The sequence below is a fragment of the Panicum hallii genome, chromosome 1 (assembly GCF_002211085.1).
Source record: "Panicum hallii strain FIL2 chromosome 1, PHallii_v3.1, whole genome shotgun sequence".
Lineage (NCBI taxonomy): Eukaryota > Viridiplantae > Streptophyta > Magnoliopsida > Poales > Poaceae > Panicum > Panicum hallii.
This window is the reverse complement of record NC_038042.1, coordinates 3,105,803-3,129,259: the sequence shown is the minus strand read 5'-3', so window position 1 is coordinate 3,129,259 and position 23,457 is coordinate 3,105,803. Positions and strand designations below refer to the sequence as shown.

The 23,457-nt window shown below is 48.3% G+C and overlaps 3 protein-coding genes across 6 annotated transcripts; 2 read left to right on the top strand and 1 right to left on the bottom strand.

Annotated features, from left to right (window-relative positions):
- The first annotated feature begins 1,213 nt into the window (after positions 1-1,213).
- LOC112884471 (disease resistance protein RPP13-like) lies at positions 1,214-2,032 on the top strand. Its single transcript, XM_025949868.1, has one exon. The coding sequence runs from the start codon at positions 1,214-1,216 to the stop codon at positions 2,030-2,032; it is 819 nt and encodes a 272-aa protein (XP_025805653.1).
- A 6,551-nt stretch (positions 2,033-8,583) lies between these two features.
- On the top strand, positions 8,584-12,990 carry LOC112879106 (disease resistance protein RPP13-like). 4 transcript variants are annotated; one of them, XM_025943473.1, is made up of 3 exons: positions 8,584-9,504; positions 10,515-10,844; positions 11,092-11,220. In XM_025943473.1, the coding sequence occupies exons 1-3, from the start codon at positions 8,702-8,704 to the stop codon at positions 11,108-11,110; spliced, it is 1,152 nt and encodes a 383-aa protein (XP_025799258.1). In that variant the 5' UTR covers positions 8,584-8,701; the 3' UTR covers positions 11,111-11,220. The 4 variants fall into 4 exon arrangements, with proteins under 4 accessions (XP_025799258.1, XP_025799257.1, XP_025799255.1 ...); XM_025943472.1 differs by having other exon boundaries at positions 10,515-10,894; positions 11,025-11,163; XM_025943470.1 differs by having other exon boundaries at positions 10,515-12,990.
- A 7,838-nt stretch (positions 12,991-20,828) lies between these two features.
- On the bottom strand, positions 20,829-22,112 carry LOC112884467. Its single transcript, XM_025949856.1, has one exon. The coding sequence runs from the start codon at positions 22,110-22,112 to the stop codon at positions 20,829-20,831; it is 1,284 nt and encodes a 427-aa protein (XP_025805641.1).
- Between the last annotated feature and the right edge of the window lie 1,345 nt (positions 22,113-23,457).

Here is a 23,457-nt window from a genome sequence, read left to right as displayed (position 1 = left end):
ATGACCGTCAACAAACTTGGGGGTGGTAGCACGGCTCCTGATGATTAGTGGGATGACCTGCATGGTGTGAAGTAGTTGCTGCTTGAGGACGGATGGCGGAGGAGAAGGCAGCGTTGTTGGCCGGTGGAGGATCGAGGTCGAGACCGACGATAGCCGCAGCGGAGGTCGCAGCGGCGGCACCTGTGCTCGAAGGAGCACGAGGGTGGCCACGGCAATCCGTAGCCGTACCCGCCCAGCGAGCATGGGCCTGAAGATGGTGCTGCATCAGCGGCCACAACACCGTGGGAGACGGCGGACGCCGGCCAGGACACGAAACACGCCGCCGCCACAGTGGGGAAGCAGCAAAGGCGACGAGCGCCCTCCGCCACCAACGGCGCGACCGGCACCAGGGGTAGGGGAAGCACCGCCTCGGTCCCGCCAGAGACCTCGGGCGGCTACGACAGGCACAACTGCCACAAGCATGCAGGGCACGGCCATCACTGGCGACGAAGCGAGCAGATCGGGATGGAGATGAACGGAAGTGAGGACGGAGAGATCTGCTCGGATGGAGAGGGAGGAGATGAGATGATTTATTTTATTTCGACTCATCTTTGCTCCTAAGTCGTCAGCGCCAGTCACGGCAAAGACGAGGATGATGACAGTGCCGCCGCCAGCCGGAGCAAGGGAGGACTTTCCTATCCGGGAGAACTTTGATCTACTAGCTATATTTATATCTAGGGGCTAACAGGGTGGCCGCTCCTCTCCTTTCGTCACCGAAGAACGCTAGAGAGATGGAGAGGAGGGGGCGGTGGTGCTAGATCTGGGAGACTCCGGAGGTGAGACAGTTGGGGACGGCTCTCGGAGGAGGGGGCCGTTAGCTCTGTTCGATCGCGTGCGAGCTACTGTCTGTGCATGCCAACCGTTGACAGGAATTAGTAAACCTAGCAGCACAGGAATGAGTATTTTTGTTAAAAGATGACACAATGGATGTGGACGAGTCGAGATGGCCGGAAAAGAAAAACATAAACTGGGATGGCGGAGAGAAAGTGGAACGAAACTTCGCGGAAGATGCGCACAAATGTAATCCCATTATTTGCGCCATCGTCGTATGCAATGCAGCAAGCAATAGTTAAATAGGAAATTGAAGCGCCCTTCCCCTCTCAAACAACCAAGCTATATAGGTAGCATTCAGCTAGCTAGAGCGATTGCTTGCGAGTCGATCGAGATGGCCGAAATGGTGGCGAGCGCCGCCGCGTCCGCGATGGGCTCCTTCATCGGCAAGCTGGCCGCCATGCTCGGCGAGAACTACCAGCTCGCTGGAAAGGTCAGGCGCGGGATCAGGTCCCTGATGGACGAGCTGAGCACCATGGACGCCGTGCTGCAGGAGCTCGCGGAGAAGGACGACGACCAGATCGACGGACAGACCAAAGATTGGAGGAACAAGGTGCGTGAGCTATCCCTCGACATCGAGGATTGCATCGACCGCTTCATGCTCAATCGCAGCCATGGAGGTTCCAAGGCCAACTGCGTGCGCAAGGCCGTGCGGAAGGTGAAGATCTTGTTGCAGGACCGGGGATTAGCGGAGGAGATCCAAGAACTCAAGAGCCTTGCGATAGAGCAGAGCGAGCGGGCCAAACGCTACGACATCCATCAGTGCCAGTGCCTCGCCGCCTCAACACGTCATCGACAAGTGTGCTTGGACCCTCGAGCACCTGCACTCTTCCAGGAGGCGAGGGATCTCGTGGGGATGGATGATCCTCGCGGGGAGATCATGGAGTTGCTGAAAGCTGGAGAAGAGAAGCGGCACAAGGTGGTGTCCATCTATGGAACCGCTGGGCAGGGGAAGACCACTCTCGCCATGGAGGTGTACCGCAAAATCTCAGGACCATTTGATTGCAGGGCTTTCGTGTCCGTATCTCAAACTCCAGATATGAAGAAGCTTCTTAGAGATATACTGTCTCAAATAAACAAGAGCATGTTCGAGCAGTCGCAAAGCTGGGAGACCGAGCAGCTCAGACGCACAATCAGAGAATACCTAATGGACAAGAGGTAACCAAGATTAATATTTCTTCTGCAATGTCAACGTAAATTTTCTAGATATATTTAAAACAAACATTCAAAAAAATTTCTAGATATATTTTTTTCTTTAAACATTAAGTATTTGAACATCAGGCTTCATGTCTTTGAGTGTGACTCCAAGTGTTCTAATGTGGTACATACTATTTGGAAGGCTGTAATATATTTGTACCCATACAAAAATACGCCACTACGATCAATCCTCTTACATTTCTCTGATATCTTGTACCATAGTTTTCCATCCGGCCCGAGACCCGTGGGCCAGCCCAAGGTACGACTTTTTGGCCCGGCACGATTTTAATCGGGCCCGGGCTAGCCTGGTATGGGCCTCATGCCGTGCCTGGGCGCTCCCTTAGCCCGTGGGCCGGCACGGCACGGGCCGATTAGATGGTCGGCCCGATCTCGACCTGATTACTATATATCAGCCCACATATATATACTACAAATTTTCCAAACTCTTGCTGCTAGCCTGCCTCCTTTTCCTCTCCCAGCAGCAGCCGCCGCCGCCCCTCCCTCCGCCCTCCTCACGCCGCCCCTCCCTCAGCTGGCAGCCAGCGCCGCCCCCTCCTCCTCTGGGCCGCCACCAGCGTTGCCTCCTCCTTCGGGCCGCGGCCGGCACAACCCCTCTCTTCATGCGGCCGCAAGCGTTGCCTCCTCCTCCGGGCCCCAGCCGTCGCCGCCCCCTCCTCCCCTGCACCGCGGCCGGCGCCGCCCCCTCCTCTCCTCCCGAACCGCGGCTGGCAGGCCACCTCGTCTCCCCCCGTGTTGCGGCGGCGCCGCCACCTCCTCTCCTCCTCATGCCGCGGCGGCCGGTGCTGCCCCCTCTCCTCCTCCTCGCGCCATGGCTGGGGCTAGCGTCGCCAGCTCCTTCCCTCCGCTCTCCACGCCGCTTCCGGCGCTGTCGCCATCTCCTCCCCGTGCGGTGGCGCGACCGGCAGCTCCTCCCCACGCGGTGGCACAGCCGGCTCGGGTCCTCCTTGTGCCTGCAGTGCTTAATGGGCCAATCTGGCCGTCGGGCCAGCCCGACACGGCTAAAAGTCCTCCATTGCTTGCCTGGACCGAGGTCTCAGCACGTAGGCTGGCCCGGCCCGGCACGAATAAGTAATCAGGCCAATCGGACCGGGCCTAATCATGCCGGGCTGAGTCGGGCCTGGGCTGTGCCGTGCCGGGCGGCCCGAATGGCCAACTATCTCCTGTACCAGGACATGCTCTATATGTCAAATAATTGTGTTGGCGTTACTAACACGATTCCGCAACCAATGCATGCAGGTATTTCATCTTGATTGATGATATTTGGGATGTATTAGCACGGGAGAGTGTGCGATCTGCATTACCGCTCAATGACAATGGAAGCAGAATAATTACTACAACACGCATTAAAGAAGTAGCCAAATCATGTAGTGCTGGTATTGCTGAACAAATGTACGAAGCAAAGCCACTTAGTGATGACGACTCTCACAGATTATTCTTTAAGAGACTATTTGCTCAAGTGAAGATTGCCCCCATGATTTGAGGGAGGTATCCAGTGAAATTTTGAGGAAATGTGGTGGCATAATCAGTATAGCTGGTTTATTAGCAAACAGAAGCAAAACGACTGAAGCCTGGGGCAATACATTGAAGTCCATTTCTGCTGCAGCTGACAAAGATTCTCCCATTGATAAGATGAAAAGAATTTTGCTGCTTAGTTACTTTGACCTTCCTCCCCATCTAAAGAGCTGTTTGTCATATCTAAGTGTATTTCCAAAGGATAAAAGCATGCTCTATAATCATCAAGCTAATCCAATCTACGACAGTAAAAGTCTTCACCGTGTAACCGGAACATCCTATGCATGGTTAAGCCTAACGAACATGAAAGATAACAAGACGCTAACCCAAAAAGAGACCTAAAAACCAACTAATAAGCCGATTCCCGGAACAATCCCTCCTTAGATTACCATAAAACACCAGACATGCAGCCGGAACATTCAACCCGTTTGAAGGGCCTAATCATACCGATATTAAACCAAATCCTTGTAATACAAAGAATTACCATAACAGATTAAATCTACTAATTGAGAACAGAGCAAGGTGCTGCCCTTGCACCTAGGATCACGCACAAAGGCAGCTAAACGATTACGAACAGAAAGCAGAGCAAAGACATACTATTAAGAACTAATGCAGTATCATAATCGTTTAAGATAACTAGCGTTACTCGCCATCAACAACGCTTCAGCACAAGAAACACAAAGATAAGCAGATAAATACGACGCTGCTCCGACCATGCGGAGCATGATCGGAGCAGCATGTCGATTACCTGGAGAAACCCTTGGGAAAGGGGTGGCGATGCGCCGAGAGTTTATTGTGAATGTTGGATGCTTATTATTGAATCTCATAATACATATTTATAGTCCGGAGACTTATCTTTTTAACTAATCCTAGCTGATTACGATACAATCTCTAACTTACTATATTTAAACTATCCTTATTAAACACATGACCATCCCGACCCTTAATACGATTGCACAGAAGCCGATTCGTAAACCGTCACGATGATCTCCTTCAGCCCATGTTGCTCTCGGCCCATCCTCTGGTCCAGTCAAATTATGGCGATAACAGTTAGGCAGCAGACCTGCGCCTAGCTCCGGCTGCTCGACGACCCCGCCGCCAAGCCATCCTGCCCACCGCGCCTAGCTCTGGTCGAGCTGCCTATGGTTCCGCCGCCTCGAGCCCTCGCTCCCTGCAGGTTGCTGCCTACTGCCATGGACAGGCTATGCTGTTTTTGAGCTGGCTCACAAGCTAACTGAGCCAGCTAGAGCTTGCAAACGAGCCGAGCCAAGCCCAATTTCTAGCTCGTCTCGATAACGAGCCGAGCCGAGCTAGCTGGTTATCATAACGAGCCAGCTCAAGCTGAGCTGAGCCGTGCCAAGGTGGCTTGATATCCACCCTTAGTCATTCATAACTACGGAGCTTGATAATCTAAAAGTCATCAAAGGAAATAGAGGGATGCAAAATTTTGCCCAGCTTTCCCCAGTCATGAAGAAGTCATCGCGATTCATAGTGATAGACAGAATACCTTCGGTAACCCGCGCAGGTTCCACCGCAGGGTCTTGCGCAGGCCGAAGGTGTTAGTATCAAAAGAATATTACAACCTCAGTCCTAAATTAAAATGTTCCACTCTCCTCACACCTCCCCAGTATTCGAAGGAGAACCAAGCGCGTCGCCGCCGCCATCGGGAGCCATTTTGCCCTATTGCGCTTCGGCTTCCGCGCTGGAAGGTCCATCAGTGTTCATAGGGACAGAGACTTCCGGTTCAGACATCAGGCTTCCATGTTCTCGAAGGAATTCCTCAGCACAAGTTTCGGCCTTCCGTTGCAACTGTACAAACAAGCAACAACTGTTAGTACTCACCACCGGAGTAAGGGTCCGTTTGGTTGGGGAACCAACTTGAATGGAACGGTTCCATTCCAATTTCTGAGAATGGAGCCGTTCCGTTCTACGTTTGGTAAGGAGAACGGAGCCGTTCCATTTTTTGTATGGTTAGAGAGTGCGCTAGAGTGGAACAGTTCCATTCTGTGTTTGGTTGGAGAGCCAGGTGAGTGTGGTTACTCTCATTTGTTAGGGGTGAGCTTACCACCTATTTCATCATCAACAAAAACAGAGGAGCGATTCTGGCGGGGGTGCTCCTGGCGGCCGCCGGCGGCGGGTGTGGCGGGCCGTGGCGGCGGGCGGCGGCGGGGGGGGGGGGGGGGGGGGGGTAGGGGGGCTCCAGGCGGCCGCCGGCGGGGGTGTAGGGGCTGGCGCGCCGCGGGGGGCAGGCTGCGCGGGGGCCGGTGGCCGCGGGGCGGCGCGCGGGGGGGGGGGGGGGCGGCGGCGCGGGGGCCCGGCGGCGCGGGGAGCAGGCCGCGCGGGGGCCGGTGGCCGCGGGGCGGCGCACGGGGGCGCGGCGGCGCGGGGGGCGCGGTGGCGCGGGGAGCAGGCCGCGCGGCGGCTGGCGGGCGGGGGGAGACGCTTGGGGGCTGGCGGGCGGGGGCGGCGCGCGGGGGCCAGTGGCCGCGGGGCGGCGCGGCGGCGCGGGGAGCAGGCGGCGCGGGGGCCGGCGGGCGGGGGGCGGCCGGGCAGGGGCTGGCGCGCCGCACGGCGGAGGGAAGCGACAGGCCGGTCGCTCACCTGCGGGAGCGGTTCCGCTCCATGCTCCTTCAACCAAACGCGTGCAAAAATGGAACCGCTCCGCTCCGTTCACCCTCGTTCCGCCAACCAAACACACGGTAAGTGACCAAAATGCAATAATTGAACATAATTCAACGCACCTGGTCACGTACGCGAAGCCCTTCACGCTGGACAAGCTCTGTTCCTCGGCCCTTGAAAAAAGACTCGATAAAATTCTTGGCAATATTCTTCGGTAGACGAGGAAGGTTTTCGGGACAAACAGCTTCTTCCGAAGGCCAAGCTAAAGAAGCATTCTGAAGAGCCCGAAGCTAAGTTTTGGATATTGTCTGGGCAGTGTTGGATTCCGTGGGCAGCAAACCGCACACCGAAGCTGCCAGTGTCCGTGCGGCGACGATGGCGCTCAAATTTCCATACAACTTGCTTCCGGCGTCTAGCATAGCAAGGCAAATCTGAAGCCAATTGAAAAACTGGTTCACATCCAAGCCGTCGACGGCAAGCTCCGGAGCAGTGAGCCCATAAGATGACATGAAGCTCGGCATCTCCTGAAGAACCATCTCCACGGCACCGAGGGCCTGACGCAAGATGTTGAACTTGTCCTTAATCCTTTGGCGCCTTTTGGTGGCTGTGGCAAGCTCAGTTTTCACCTCGGCCATCTCTGCTCAGGATTTCTTTAGTTGATCTTCCAATACCTTCGATGTCTGGACTGCCGAGGCATGCTGTGGTTTTTCAGATTCAACTTCTTTTGCGAGGGCCGTTTTCTCCTCCTCCAGCTTGGCAATTTTCTCCTCAAGGGTCCCCATCTGGGACGAAGGGGACCCACGGGCCTTGATTTGGCGAGCGCCGCAACGCGTCGCGATGAAGGTCTTCCTGGCCAAGTCCCCAGCACAACGAAGCGCATTCGAAACACCAGTTTTCATCAGTTCCTTCTCCATCAGCGGAAAGCAAAACGACCCCCTGCTTCGGATAGAAACCGGTGCTCGCGATCACTACTTTCAAACTGAAGGCTCCCAAGGATGCGACCGCCGATCAGTTTAGCTCCCGATGCGTTCAGTTCAGCATCACGGCCGCAGGGTCCTCCTGACTCACGAAGTAAGCGTCGCTTTCAGACTAGCTGCCGCCTCCTTCGGAGACTTCGCTGACAGCCGAAGCCCGGCGAGCACATGGGGCATCGGTGACGGGCTTGTCGGCACTGGCATGTTGCTCTTTCTCATCGCTATCGTTTGATAACGATGATGACGAGCCAGCACTTGAAGACTCGGAGGAAGATTGACGAGGGCGGAGCATGACAGTCTCGTGAGGCTTCACGGTCAGCGCCGCAGAATCAGCAACTTCAATTTTCCCACCCCCTTCCATTTCATCATCACTCTCAGGCTCCTGCTCGCTCATTTCCACGTTGATGGGTTTCCGATGAATTGGGGCCGGAGGGGTGCCAACGTTGAGACAGGAGCAGCGGAGATGGGCTCCGGGGGCTCGCCAGCAGCGTCTTCAGAATTCCCTTTAGACTGCAGGGGAGAGGCGGAGAATAAGGTCTCCATGAAACGTGAAATATATTTGGTATATTTTTTATCTATAGTTCAGCGTAGAAGTTTCATCTTTTTTATTTGTTTTGCTATATGTAAATATTTAAATGAATTTTTGGAACAAAATTGAAAAATATTTTTAGGGGCGGGTGGTGGCGTCACCCGCCCCTAGAAATGAGAGTTAATATAAAAGAATAGGATATCCCTTAGAGTCACAAGTGACTGTATAGTGTGGTGGAGAGGAAAGTACGCGTGAAGCTTGAGTTATGCAGTTCGAAATGCAAGTGTTGATATTTTGTCAAAAAAAATCGTAACTCGATAGTACTGGGGCTTGTGGTGGTGGCTAGTTGGCTGCAAATTTTTTTTATTTTGTTGTTTTTGATTTTCTTTTTAATTTTTTAGAAATCGATTTGTAGAGGCGGATCATGCTGTGAACCGTCCCTACAAATTGATTTTTAGAGGTAGATCACACCGTGACCCGCCGTTAGAAATTATTTTTAGGGGCGGGCGCATTACCTGCATCTAAAAATCACACTTTGAGCTGCGAGAATTAGGGGCGGTACAATATCCGCTTCTAAAAATACATTTTTACCCGGCTCTAGAAACTTTAAAGTAGTGTAGCAGTTAAATATGTTGGACGGCACATATTACAAATCACCTCGGTCAAAACACAGATTTTTAAAAACATTTATGTCCGCGTTGATGTGAACAAGCTTTAACGTTTTGTATGGCTACTTGCTGAACCACCATCTAAAGCAGGCCATTTACTTAATGAAGTTGGAGCAGGTATATCCAAAGTGCAGTTTGGCGTGTGCAGCAGGTATCCACAAATTGATATCCTCTCCTTTAGTTTTAGTAATCTCTAGGTCCCCACACGCACCATCGGCGAGTAATTAACCTGAGAATTGAAGTGCGCTTCCTCTCTCACACCACTACAATCGAGCTAGCATTTGGCTTAGAGCGAGTGCTTGCGAGTCGTGATGGCCGAAGTGATGGCGAGCGCGGCAACGGGCGTGATGGGCTCCGTGATCGGCAAGCTGACCGCCATGCTCGGCGAGAAGTACCAGCTCGCCCGAGACGCTGAGGATGGGATCCGCTTCCTGAAGGAGGAGCTGAGCACCATGGACGCCGTGCTGCAGAATCTCGCGGAGAAGGACGACGACCAGATTGATCCACTGGCCAAAGATTGGAGAAGCAAGGTGCGTGAGCTATCCTACGATATCGAAGATTGCATCGACCGTTTCAGGCTCAATCACAGCCATGGGGGTTCCAAGGCCAACTTCGTGCGCAAGGCTGTGCGGAAGGTGAAGATCTTGTTGCAGGACCGGGGATTGGCAGAGGAGATCCAAAAACTCAAGAGCCTCGTGATCGAGCAGAGCGAGCGGGCCAAACGCTACGACATCCACGCCGCCTCACCTCAGCCAGTGCTCTTGGATCTTCGAGCACCTGCACTCTTTGCAGAGGCGAGGGATCTCGTGGGAATTGATGGTCCTCGCAAGGAGATCATCGAATTGTTAACATGTGAAGAGATGCAGCACAAGGTGGTTTCCATCTATGGAACCGCTGGGCAGGGGAAGACCACTCTGGCCATGGAGGTATACCGCAAAATCACTGAAGCATTTGATTGCCGGGCCTTCGTGTCTATATCTCAGACTCCAGATATTAAGAAACTCCTCAGGGATATATTGTCTGAAATAAGCAACAACCAGTTTGACGACCAGACCGAAAGGTGGGAGATGGAGCAGCTCATACGCAATATGAGAGACTACTTAATTGACAAGAGGTACACAAGATATTTTTCTTCTACTAATGGTTACATTATGTGTGTATGATATTTATTTCAGTAGAAAATTTACTCTATGCCACTGAATACATTTAGATTCAGCAAAACTTTCTGGATAGAGAGAATGATTTTGCAAACCTTCTTTTAAAAGATCATACGCATTTAAATAATGGGACTCTGTTCTAATGTGACACTTATCATTTGGGAGGTTGTAGTCTTTTTATCAGATAACGGAAGTAGATTCCAGCCTAAATCGCTAGCACGTGTAATCACAGTCACACGGAACGCGGTACGTTGCGACGTTCCTCGTTCCCAGAACTTTCGTTCCGGATCGCGGAACAGGAACGCAGCGGTACGGTCGCAGGATTGTGGATGGAACCTATTCCGGTGGTACTAGGTCGTCACGCGGGAGCTGACGACGTCGGCGAGGGTGGGAAGAACGGCGGGGCACGAGCTAGCGACACTGGAAAGGGCGGGAAGAAGGCGCGGCTAGCCCGTGTGGAGGGAGGAGACGTATGGTGCCGCGTTCCCGTTCCTCCCGCCCTCCCATTCGCGGCCGCCCGTGCTGCGCCGCTCGCTCTGCCGCGCCGCGCCGCCCTCCCGCAGCCGTGCGGCGCTGCTCTGCCTACGCCGCTCCGCATGGGAAGGGAGGCCGGGGAGGGGAGCTGGCGGGGGCGGCGGAGGAGGGGAGCCGGCGATGGCAAAGGAGGGGAGGGGGGATCCGGAGGAAGGGAGGGGAGAGAGGAATCCGTAGCTATGTTTCGGGTATTGTCCCAATTAACTAGGGATCATGATCCTAACCTCGATCCAAACGTCCCTAGGAGGTATACCCCTAAGATCCGGGAACTTAAAATTGTCGATTCATGTTCCTCGTACCTACGTACCGGGAACTTTTGTTGACTGTGCGTGTAATACACTCTGAGAGAAAATTATGCCACTTGCAATCCATCTCTTTTACATTTCGCAGATATCTGCACCATTTAATGTAGTTCCACAACCAATGCATGCAGGTACCTAATCTTGATTGATGATATATGGAGTGTAGAAGCATGGGAGCATATAGAATCTGCCTTACCTCGCAATGACAATGGAAGCATAGTAATTACTACGACACGCAGTAAAACTATAGCCAAATCATGTTGTGCTGGTATTGGTGCACATATGTACGAAGCGCAGCCACTTGGAGATGACGACTCTCAGAGATTATTCTTTAAAAGACTATTTTGCTCCCGTGAAGATTGTCCTCAAGATTTAAGGGAAGTATCCAGTGATATTCTGAAGAAATGTGGTGGCTTACCACTAGCCATAATCAGTATAGCTGGTTTATTAGCAAACAAAAGGCAAACGGTGGAAGTCTGGGTCAATACATTGAAGTCCATTTCTGCTGCAGGTGACAAAGATTCTCACATTGATAAAATGAAAAGAATATTGCTGCTTAGTTACTTTGACCTTCCTCGCCATCTAAAGAGCTGTTTGTTATATCTGAGTGTGTTTCCGGAGGACTATTTGATTGATTGCAGAGAGTTGATATTGTTATGGGTAGCGGAAGCACTGATTCCTGGACAAGACAGAGAAAGTATGGAGCAGCTTGGGAGAAGTTACTTGAATGATCTGATCAACAGAAGCTTGGTCCAGCCTGCCAAGGTTGGGGCAGATGGCTCAACAGTGAAAACTTGCAGAGTTCATGATGTCATACTTGAGTTTATTGTATCAAAGGCTGTGGAGGACAACTTTGTTACTATATGGAATCGTAATGGATTCTCTCAAAATTATACTTGTAACAAGATCCGCCGTTTATCCATACAAGAAGACATTTCTGGCCCAGCTGAAGAGATGGTCAAGACAATAAAACACGCACATATTCGATCCATTAATATTTTTGGCTGTAATAATTCAGGGCTGGTAAAGCACGCCTCCAAGTTTTTAAGTAACCAAGTCTTGCGAGTGCTGAATATAAGAGGTCCTCGGGTTGCAATTGATGGAGAATGCTATCTTGGACAGGTCAAAAGAATCAGTCAAATGAAGTATTTTGGTATTATAAATATTAGTTTCAGCCGGGGCTGCGCGCTCCCAGAAGATTTAGAAAAGCTGCAACATCTAGAGACACTGGACATTAGTAACACCTACATTAGTAAACTACCGGCAAGTATTATCCAATTGCAGAGATTAGTGCGTCTTAATGTGGGTCCTTTGGTGCAACTACCCGATGGCATTGGAAATCTGCAGGCCCTGGAAGAGCTGTCAACGATCACTTTGAGTTTTCAATCTGTAAAGTTTATCCAAGGGCTCAGCGATCTGACCAATTTGAAGGTACTTAAAATTTTCTGGATGGACGCTACTGAAGTACGTGACGTGGAAGGCCACGAGAAAGAGAAAGCATGTATCTCCTCGCTCACCAAGCTGTTCACGAGACTTCGACAGTTTAGTGTGGAGGGGTGGCCTGATGCCACGCTTTCATTCATGTCATTATGCGTCGGTACTCCACCACCACTTCAGAGGCTTGTCCTTGGTGGTAATTTAAGTGCCGTGCCCCATCAAATCAGCTCGCTACTCAATTTGACCCGCCTCCGCATCGACCTTTGGGGTGAAGTAAGCAAGGAAGGAATAAACATCCTAGCAAGTTTACCCATCCTAGTCTCTCTTACTGTTTTCTTATTGCCTGGCAAAGAAGGAGAGTCAAGCAGTTTACCCATCCTAGGCATTTTCCACCCAAGGCATGCAATCAAGAGTCAAGGGTTCCAGCGTTTGGCCAAATTTACAGTCCGCTGTTGGTGTGAGGCAGCGTTGGAATTTGAGCCGGGAGCCATGCCAAAGCTCCAAAGGCTCAAGCTGGTACTCCTGGCACGGTGCCAATTCAAGTATGGGGACGGTGGCCTGGTCCTTGGGCTGCAGAATCTGGCAGGCCTCAAATATGTCGGTCTCCTTATTGACTGCGAAGCTGCTACTTCTGACGAAGTGGATTCTTTGGAGGATGACATCAGAGGTGCAGCAGGAGTCCATCATAACCGTCCCATAGTCCAGGTCGAAAGAATGAAAATATTCCATGGCTTACGGGTGCAGCCATGACCTTGAATTAATGATGTGGAAAAGAAATATCATGACCATGACCATACTAGAAGAACCATGACCATGAATGCATGATGTGGAAAATAAATATCAGTATCAGTAATCATCTGTTTGTCTGTTTCAGCCCCCCAGGGAGCATAAACTGGTTGTCGCAATTGGTACCGCAGCTTTAGTTTCTATTTTTTGAAAAAGGGGTAGTCTATTTCATATAGTAAATGAAAGAGGCCCTAGCCTCCGTATTCTTTGATACAACCATGTTTTGGAAATATTGCCTTACACATCGTAATGGCTGTAACCAAAATTTTTTCTCCTAAGATTATTCTTGTGTCCATTTAACCATGTCTTGAACACTCATTGGATGGTGTAACTCAAAGGAATCTTGAATGTTCGCCAAATAAACTTAGCAAGATTCCATCCGAAGAATAGATGTTGTATATTTTCATTGGAATTACATAGGCTACAATTATTATCTCAATGCTAATTTCTTCGAGGTCATATTTGGTGAGAATAATCTATTTATAAATAAACCAGGTAACATCTTAATCCTTAGTGCAAGTTTAATTTGTGAAAAAAAATCCAAATTACTCCCCTCATGTATGGCTAAAATCTGGATAACCTCATGAACTATTTTTTTTGGATCTCCCATCATGTATGGCTAAAATCTGGATAACCCCATAAACTATTATTTTGGATCAATTTACACTCACAACTATGTTAGTAGATTCAGTTTACCCCTTTGTATTTTTTCTCCACGCACAAGTCGAGTCCAAAATTAAAATTTTACGTGATGATATCAGACATCATAACGTACATTAAAAATACATCTTGGAATTTTCATTATTCTCTTGATATGATAGGATATTTAATAATAAATTAATCCTCCAATTACAGTACAATACAAAAAAAGACTAAATATTTATAATACATTTTTATGATGTCCCTTACTTTTGTGTGAAAAACAATTATACCAAGAGGTAAATTGAACCAAATAATATAGTTTCTGAAGAACTGAACCAAGAAATAGTTTAGGGGTTCTACGAACTTTGGTCATATTTGAGGTGAGCAATTTGGATTTTTTTCTAATAATTTGTAGAGAAGTTAGAAGTCATATGTATAGAACTAAGGCATGATTGGTTTCATGTATGCCTGTGTCAGCATCCAGTGATGCTTCGTGAAGAAGACGTATTCAATAGAAGGTGTTTTGTGGTGTCGTTTATACAGTTATCACACGTATATGCATTTTATGTAATAGTTGGGCCATGGGTCCCACAGGGCAGACGCTACGCCTGTGTTTAAGTTCCCTTGCTGTAACAGACTCGGTAACAATCTTAATTCAGAAAGCAAACAGAGTGAGGAGTTACTCTTCCTCTTCAAGCTATCCCTCTCGATTCTCCCTTTCACCTCTCACGTCTCGGCGGCGATCGTCGACGGCCAAGAGTCGTGACAGTTGGTATCAGAAACTCCTATCCTCGGCGTGGGTGACGTGCCTATTTGGCGGCGCGGGTTTTCTGCGGCTAGGGAGAAGTTTCTTGAATGATCTGATCAATAGAAGTTTGGTCCAGCCAGTCAAGGTTGAGGAAGATGGCGCAACAGTGAAGACTTGCAGAGTTCATGATGTCATACTTGAGTTTATTGTATCAAAGGCTGTCGAGGACAATTTTGTTACTATATGGAATCGCAATGGGTTTTCTGAAAATTATTCTTCCAACAAGATTCGCCGTTTATCCATCCAGGAAGACATTTCTGGCCCGGATGAAGAGATGGTCAAGACAATGAAACAAGCAGCACATATTCGATCCATTAATACTTTCGGCTCTAATTCAGTGCTTAACCAGCATGCCTCCGAGTTTCTAAGTAACCAAGTCTTGCGAGTGCTGAATATAAAAGGTTATCTTGAAGAATGTTATCTTCTTGGACATGTCAAAAGTTTCAGTCAATTGAAGTATTTGAGGATAGAGAATTTTTCCAGTGGCTTCACGCTCCCTGAAGATATAGACAAGCTGCAACATCTAGAAACACTAGATGTCTCACGCACCACACTTCAGAAACTACCGGCAAGTATTATCCAATTGCAGAGATTAGTGCGTCTTTGTGTCAATCCGGGGGTGCAACTACCTGATGGGATCAGAAATCTGCAGGCATTGGAGGAGCTATAAATGATCGGTTTGGGTTTTCAATCTGTAAAGTTCGTCCAGGGCCTCGGCGATCTTACCAATCTGAGGATTCTTGGAGTTAGTTGGCGCCATTCTACTGATGCACCTGATGCGGAAGGCCACAGGGAAGCATGTATCTCGTCGCTCTCCAAGCTGTTTATGAGTGTTCGAGAACTGCGTGTGGGGGATATTCCTGATGCCACACTTCCATTCATGGCTTCTTGTTTCTGCAATCCACCACCACTTCGGAGGCTTATCCTTAGTGAAAGTAGTAGGTTACAAGTCGTGCCGCATGAAATCAGCTCTCTGGTCAACCTGACCCGCCTCTATATTGGAGTTGGTGGTGAAGTAAGCAAGGAAGGAATAAAGATCCTAGCAAATTTACCCATCCTAGTCTCTCTTACTGTTCGCTTATCAGATGACCAAGAAGGAGATTCAGGCATCTTCCACCCAAGGCATGCAATCAAGAGCGAAGGGTTCCAGAGTTTGGTCAAATTTACATTCCGCTGTTGGTGTGAGGCAGCGTTGGAATTTGAGCCGGGAGCCATGCCAAAGCTCCAAAGGCTCAAGCTGCAACTCCTGGCACGGTGCCGGTGCAAGTATGGGCATGGTGGCCTGGTCCTTGGGCTGAGGAATCTGGCATGCCTCAAATATGTCGCTCTCAGTATTAACTGTGAGGCTGCTACTGCTAATCAGGTGCAGGCTTTCGACGATGACATCAGGGGTACAGCAGGTGCACTCCCTAACCGTCCCATACTCCAGGTTGAAAGAATACTTCAACATTGATGACTTAGGGGTTGAAGCAGACGACCATCCGACCATTCCATACTAGAAGCACCATGACCATGAATGCATAAACTGGTCGTGTCAATTTGTGTCGTAGCTTTAGTTTTTTTTATTTGGATAAAGGGGTAGTCTATTTCATTAAGTAAATAAAAGAGATCCTAGCCTCTATATACTATGGTACAACCATATTTTGGACACATTGTAATGGCTGCAACCAAAATTTGTCTCTTAAAATTATTCACGTGTCCATTTAACCATGTCTTGGACACTCATTGGACGGAGGGTGTAACTAAAAAAAAAATGGAATATTTGCCAAATAAACTTAGCAAGATTCCCTCTAAGAACAAATGTTGTATATTTTTATCAGAATTACAAAAGCAACACTTTTTTTATCTCAATGCTAATTTCCTCTAAGTTATCTTTGGTGACAATAATCTCTTTATACATAAACAAGGTAAAAATCTTAATCTTTAGTTCATGTTTTAATTTAGAAAAAAATCCAAATTACTCCCCTCCTTTGTGTCCAAAATCCGATAACCTCATAAACTATTTGTGGGAACAATTTACTCCCACAACTATGTCAATAGGCCCAAATGACACCTTAATATGATTTATCTTTTTCTCTCTCCACACACAAGTGAAGTCCTAAATTAAAATTTTACAGGACGATAGCAGACATCATAACATATATAAAAAAATACATATTGAAATTTTCATCATTACTTTGATTGGATGGTATATTTAACAATGCATGCCACGACTTTTTGGATCCTTTTTCCAAAACCTTAGGATTTGGATTCAACGACTCGGGGGCTGCACGACACGTGTCATCAATAACTTATTTTTTGAATTCATTTGGAAGATAAAGACTGGAAGATTCAAGATTAATTTGACCCTCAGCTTGATTTTTTTATTCAACTTAAGTCTCGGGGGATACTCCATATGGAGTGCGAGTTTCATCGCACCTATATAAAAGAAGACTACTCGGGGCACGAGCACCTCATAGCCTCGAGGCAGCCAAGGAAGTACTCGAAAAATATCTTCAAGATGAAGTTTGGGAGAACTTGAAGACGCCTTCAAAAGTACTCGGAAGACTGCAGTACTCAGCCACGAAAAGTTCGAGGGGTTGTAAGATCCGGGCTATGGGACTGCGCATATGACATGAATATTCTAGAATAAGTGATGGAGCATGTCCCGTACCTTATAACTGTTGTAAGCTACTCGGCCATGAGTAAACTAGTCGGAACAGAAGGAAACTACCCAAGTAGTACTTGGGTAGGACTCTTGGATTCGTATCTGGCTAGAATCTTAGTAACCCTGTCCTCCAAATTATATAAGGACGGGCAGGGACCCACTCCAAAACAATCCACATCTAAGGCAATACAAATCACCACACAGGATGTAGGGTATTACGCTCCTTGCGATCCGAACCTGTCTAAATCTTTATGTTCCTTTCACCTTCAAGTTCCAGATCTCGGCGACACCCCCACCTAAAATCTACCACCTCGGGGTATCCCTCAGTGGGCTCGGCGGTAAAACACCGACATAATTATTTCGAGTATAAATAAAAGGAAAAGTTCAATTTTCACTCTTGAACTAGCACGATAGTTCGATTTTCAACTCTCAACTACAAAATCGGACAACGTTGGTCATCTTACTGCTGAAATTGGGCAAATTTAACCCCTTGTATGGTTTTCAAAGGTATTTTTTTCATTATTTAAAAAATTTAAATTTGCTTGGTTTCAACTTTTCGATGGCCCACCGATATTTGATTTTATAGTTAAAGGTTGAAAATCAGACTTTTGTCACAGTTGAAGGTTGTAAACTGGATTTTTTCCCCAAATAAAAATATTCCATTAAAAATAGAAATTGTTCTAAGTACAAAATAAAACATTCAAGAAAAAATGGTTGTTGAACAAATGAAAATGTTCTAAGAGAAAATGGTTCCCAATAAGAAATATGTACCCAAAAATAGAATTTGTTTTGAGAAAATATTATTAGGAAAAAACAAATTTCTTCTCCCGCGGCTCTTCTCCCACGTGTAACCGACCGAAACAGGACAAACCGAAATAGGAAAAACCGGAAAACCGAACTGCACAGCTGGTCCTGCCTCCCCACTGACCAGCCTCGTTGCGCCATGTGCCACGGCCGATTTGGTTGCATGGCAAAGAGCCAAAGAGGAACCACCGGTAGGGTCCACGCTGTTGCACCACCAAATTGTGAAATCCGACAGCGATTACGTACTGACCCTTGGCCGGCCAGAGCAGTAGCTTGATCTCTTGATTGGTAACTTGTCATGTTTTACGCATGGGGGTGGTGTCTCCCATCAGCGTGGAGATGACATGAGAAAGAATAAGCAAGCGCGTGGCGCAGCATTCTCAGGTGAGCCCGCAGCTGCCGAGGCTGCGTGCAACTGACGGCAGTCGGGCAGGGCGAGTGTCTTCGGATGAGGAGGCAGCAGAAGTGGTGAGATCAGACTCTCTCAAGTCTCAACTGCAGAATCTTCTTCGGCTCCATTTGATATGGCTTCGTCCAAAACAGTTTCACTAGTGAAGCTGAAACCGGTGAAGCTAGAAAAATTAGCTTCACCTAGTTTCTAGCTTATTTTAGCACGGACTTATAAAATAGCTTCACGCTACAGTATCTCAATTTATGTGAATAGGTGAAGCTGAAGCTAAAATAAGCTATGTCAAATGGAGCCTTCTTCTTAGATACAGTATCAGATACTGTTACCTCACATAGCCGGATACAGTGCATTGCAACCCAACACTACCTTAGGTACAGTTGAGGTATGCATTGCAAGTTCAGTAAAGTGCAGGGTTTGAGTTGCAAATTTAACAACACGTTGGAAGGAATGGTAGGTGAGTCAGTAGTAAATCATTGTGGAATCAGCATTCAGGTTTAGAATCTCTAGGCTCTCTCGTCACCTACTTTAGATCGGACACGGCGATCTCCATAACAGAATGACTTTGGCTACAGCAAATTGTTCAGGAGACAACGTAATCACATTCCACATTCCACGAAAAGATTCGGCATTCAAGTTATGAAATCTGGTGCAGAAGCAAACAAACACTGAAGATTAGTAAGAAGAAGCATGACAATTAAGTGCACACAGATGCTGTTGTGAAGGGGTTACTGCAGCTGAAAGGAGACTTTCCTAGCTTCAGACCTTCAGTGTTCAGACCACACTTTAGCATTGTGATAGAATAATCGGCAATCATGGTACCATCACAAGTCTAAATGAGGTGCCTAACTAGTCCAAGATGTATTCAGATGCTTCTTGGAAACATGCAAATCTAATCCCACTTTTGCCCTGCATTCAGTTATTAAAAAACAATGCAAATACATGTGCACTGCAAATTGTTCAGTAAAATGCAGATAATTGAAATGTAGAATTATCCACACATTGGAAGACTTGTAAGTTCTGTGACATCTGCATTCAGGCTTATGAGTTATAACACCTAGGTTCTCTCCTACTTCAGATCAGACACAGAGAACTCCACAACACAATTGAGTTCGGCTTTGGCTTTAGCTACTGCTAGTGCTTCAGATGGCGACAGAATTCACATTCCAGATCACAAGAAAATCTTCTGCATTTGAGTTAATGATATCTAACAGATAAGAATAAGAGGAGAAAATTAGCAAGAATATGTATAAAAATAAAGTGCATACAGATCCTACTGAAAAGGGATTGCTGTCATCAGAATGGGGCTTTCATAGCTTTAGACTTCAGACTTCAGACCAACCACTGCAGAGCATTGCATCACTAGATGGCTACTTTCATATCGGCAATATTGTAAATGACTAAGGGATTGAAACTGAATTACATTAGTTCAGGTTCCGTGCAAAACCAGTACAATGCTCGATTTTATTGATACAAGGAAAAAACAGAGCACCCACAGACACATTTCTGAACTGAATGGCACGAACATGCAAATCCGATTCACTTTCTGTCTCCATTCAGTTTAAAAGCGACTGGAAACAACAAGGCACTGGAAATGGAAAGTGGTATGCCGGTAAAGAATTGAAGCAGTACGTTATGATTTCGACAACTATCTGATTCTGACCAGTTATAATGAACTAGAAAAAGTTTAGGTTTACATTGCAAGTCTAGTGAAAGGCAGAGAATTGCCTAACTGAAAAAAGAAAGGCAGAGAATTTGAAATGATAATTTAAGAGCAGTAAGTGAGTCATCAATTAGTAAATGTGGAACCCATATTCAGGCTTATAAGTTTAACTGTTTAAGGCTAACACAAACTTTAGATCAACATAGAGAAATCATGTGAAACGAGTCTGGATACTGCAAGAGCTTCAGAATATGAAAGAATCACATTGTCCATTCCACGCACATCTTCTGCATACAAGTGCATGAAATCCAACAGACAACGCATAAAAACACCAGTGGTAGTGACGACAGGTATAAAGAAATTAAGTGCTCACAGATCATGCAAAAGTATTACTGCCATTAGGAGGAGGAGCTTCCCTAGCTTCAGTGTACAGAGTACAGACTATGCCGTATAATTATGCTAGCTAATGAACACTTAGCATAGTATGACTGGAAATGAGTTTAGTACACTAGTTCAGCTTCCACACAACTCCAATTCCAAGATGCGCTCAGATAAAGAAAAAAAACAAAGCACTAAGGAAACACATCTTCAAACTGAATTGCACAAGCATGCAAATCAGATCTTATTTCTGTTCTGCATAGCAGATCGGAAACAAGAAGGCACTGGAAATGGAAAGTAGTATGGAGGTTCAGCAACTGAAGCAGTACACTGTGATTTCGACAAATATCTGACTCTGAATATTGCAGTCAGAAACTACCTAAATCTGAATAATGCAATAAGAAACTATCTCACTATGAATAGTGCAACAAGCATGTGCCTCAGTTAATCAATTAACATCAGTTTAGCATCCTTGCAATTTCAATTCCAAGCTGTATGGAGATAAGGAAAAACCCGTGTACTTTCAAACATATTTTCAAACTGAACTGCACAAACATGCAAATCCAATTCCATTTATGCTCTGCATTCAGTTAACAAAAACTGATAGAATACCCACAAGGCATTGGAAAGTAGTATGCAGCTTTAACAATTGAAGCAGTACATTGTTATTTGGACACTATCTGACTCTGAACATTGCATTCAGCAACTACCTAAGTCTGAATATTGCAATCAGAAACAACCTCCTCACTCTGCATATTGCAACCAGCAGCACGTCAAATAACACGATCTCAGACTAATCGACTCATGAAAACATTGCAACCAGAAGTTCGTCAGGACCTCAACTGACATGGTCTCAGACAAATCAACTCAAGGATCATAGGGTACCTGAAAACATGTCGCCGCCTCCAGGGAGAAGCCAAACTGGAGCAGAGTGGACCGATGGGTCTGACCTCGGGAAGCAGCGCTGGATTTGGCCTTCCGACCACTTCCCGTCGTCGCTGCAGGGGTAGTGATTCCCATTGCCGTTGTCGAAGATCACTGCATCGTCGTAGAACTTGCCATCATCCAGGAAGTAGATGCCTTCCTTGAAGCCCGGGTACTTATCCACCTTGTAGGATCTGGAGCAGCCATGCCCGACGAACAGCATCCAGCCACCCAGCGTGTCCAGCTCGCTCCATGCCCAGGGGTACAGAGCGATGGGGAAGTCGGCGTTGTCGTCATTCACGTTCCGTTTAGCCGTCCGGAACACCTTGAACTTGGACGTCGGCATATTAGGATGAGGCGTGAACCTGACGACCATGAGCAGCTCCCCGCCGGAGACGACGAGGTAGCGAGAGCGGACGAAGTGGTCGTAGAGGGGCCCACCGGGACGGAAGCGGAGCGTCCCCCATTTTGTTGACAGCATGTTCTCTGAAAGCCGCAATGGCACGCAAATGCGGATGTGTTCTCCCTGGGTGACGAAGGCGAATGCTCCATTGTGGTTGAGGTAGAGGACGTCCTCAACATTCAAGGAAACGTCGTCTTGGCCGGGCGGCACGAAATCCCAGGCCCGCGGCCAGTCCCTGCGCCAGAGCGCGACGCAGCGGCGGCGTGGCGGCGGGCCGGCTCCCGGGGCCGCGTTCTGCCAGGCCGTGACGATGGCGGCGCCGACGCAGTTCGCGTCGTCCGGCGAGGACGAGAGCGCGGCGGCGTGGATGACCATCCTGTAGACGTACGGGTCGGCCCGGCGCAGGAGCTCTCGCGGGAGGTTGCGGAAGGCGCCGGTGCGGGCGTTGACGGCCGCGGCACTGTGGACGGGCTCGCGGGTGTCGACGAAGAGCCAGGCGCCGCCGTGGGCCCCGAAGCAGCGCGCGTCGGGCGGGACGACATTGATGTAGTGGTGGACGCGGCAGCCGCTGAGGACGCAGACGACGCGGTTGGAGCCGGCGGGGAAGGGCGCGCGGAGGAGGAGCCACTGGAGCGATCGCGGCTGCGGGAGCAGGCGCCCCACCAGCATGTGCTGCTGGCTGCGGACCATGTCGCGCCACGCGCGGCACACGAGGGATATGCGGCCGCGGTCGACGCGGCAGGGGATGCGGCTCAGGATCAGGCGCTGGGTGTCCATGTCGAGGTCCTGCAGGGACTTGCGCTGCGGCGGTGGCGGCGGCGTCTCGGCCATGGCGTCGCGCGGTGGGGTGGGAGCCCGGAGGACGTGCTGGTTGCTGCTGCCCAGCGGGCTGGCGGAGGAAGAGGAGAAGGCGGTGGCGAACTGGGTGGGGTGGGGGATTCGAATCCCCTTTTATTCTGGGCGCCGGCGCCGGAGCCGGCGGAAGAGAGGAGCCAGCTGTATCGTAGCTGTTGCAGGCCTCTGCCTCGCTCGCATTTTCTTGGTGGGGAAGAATGTTTGTTGCGCCGATCGGGCCGAAACTTCAGCCCGTGATGCCCACTCTCGGCCCACTTATCATTGCCGTTCCTTTTCCTTTCTCGGCTCGGTTTTCTCTGCTATTCCCATTCGATTTATTTTCCATGTTATTTACAATTTATATTTCCCCTTGACACGGTTGAGTTCGTAAAACTTAGCAGAAAATACAAAGAAAATAAATATTTTTAAAAAAGAAAATACAAAGAAAATTTGTATTCATAGATTTAGATGTCGAAATTTGTTGCTTTGTTTTTCACTCTACCGTGGGTGACGCTGAGCGGGAAGCGATTCCTTTAAGGTGACTATAACCTAACTTTGTGGTAGACATGTACTCCGTACGGACCAGTGTTCCCGACTTTGCATGCCCACTTATCTACTTTTTAACATTAGAGGATGGCATCATGGCGGCAGTCACATAGTAGTAGTAGGGAGAGCCGGGGTGGAGTGGCAAAAATAGAAGGTTAGTGGTGGCATAGAAAAACTAGTGATCTTAGAGAAGGATGGTAGATGGGAGGAGAATGAGGATTTAGTAATATGGAACTCGATCCTATCATGGGCTGTATGGGAGGTGAAATGAGAGTATGGTCACCGATAGGATTGGATACGTGATTTTATTCGAGGGTACATAATGGTTGTGGTAACATCATCGATGGAGCCAATCCGGATATGAGAACGCCCCATATGGGCATATGCACCCATCCAAACACGGGCCTTCCTTTCACTTAGGCCGAGCCACTCAGATATGCAGGCTATCAAACACACGTCAACTCAGACCAAAATCACCAAGCTAGGCAACCAAACCTAGGCAACCAAACGCAAGTCTATTATATATAGTTACCTGGATTGGCCTCACCTGACTTATTTCTTATTTTTGTTACCAGATCGTTTTTTATGAGAATAGGAAGGGCTCGCCCCTACTGATTATATAATCAGTAATGCTTGGTTTTGAGCGCACAGCGCAGTTAATCAAATTGGACGCTGCGTGGACGCACACCATCCACATCCGCTCATCAGATATTTCTCCAACGTAGACTACTGGCTTCTTCCACACCACTCTACTACTACAGACAGTTGGTATCGCCGTCGGATCGTATTACGAACC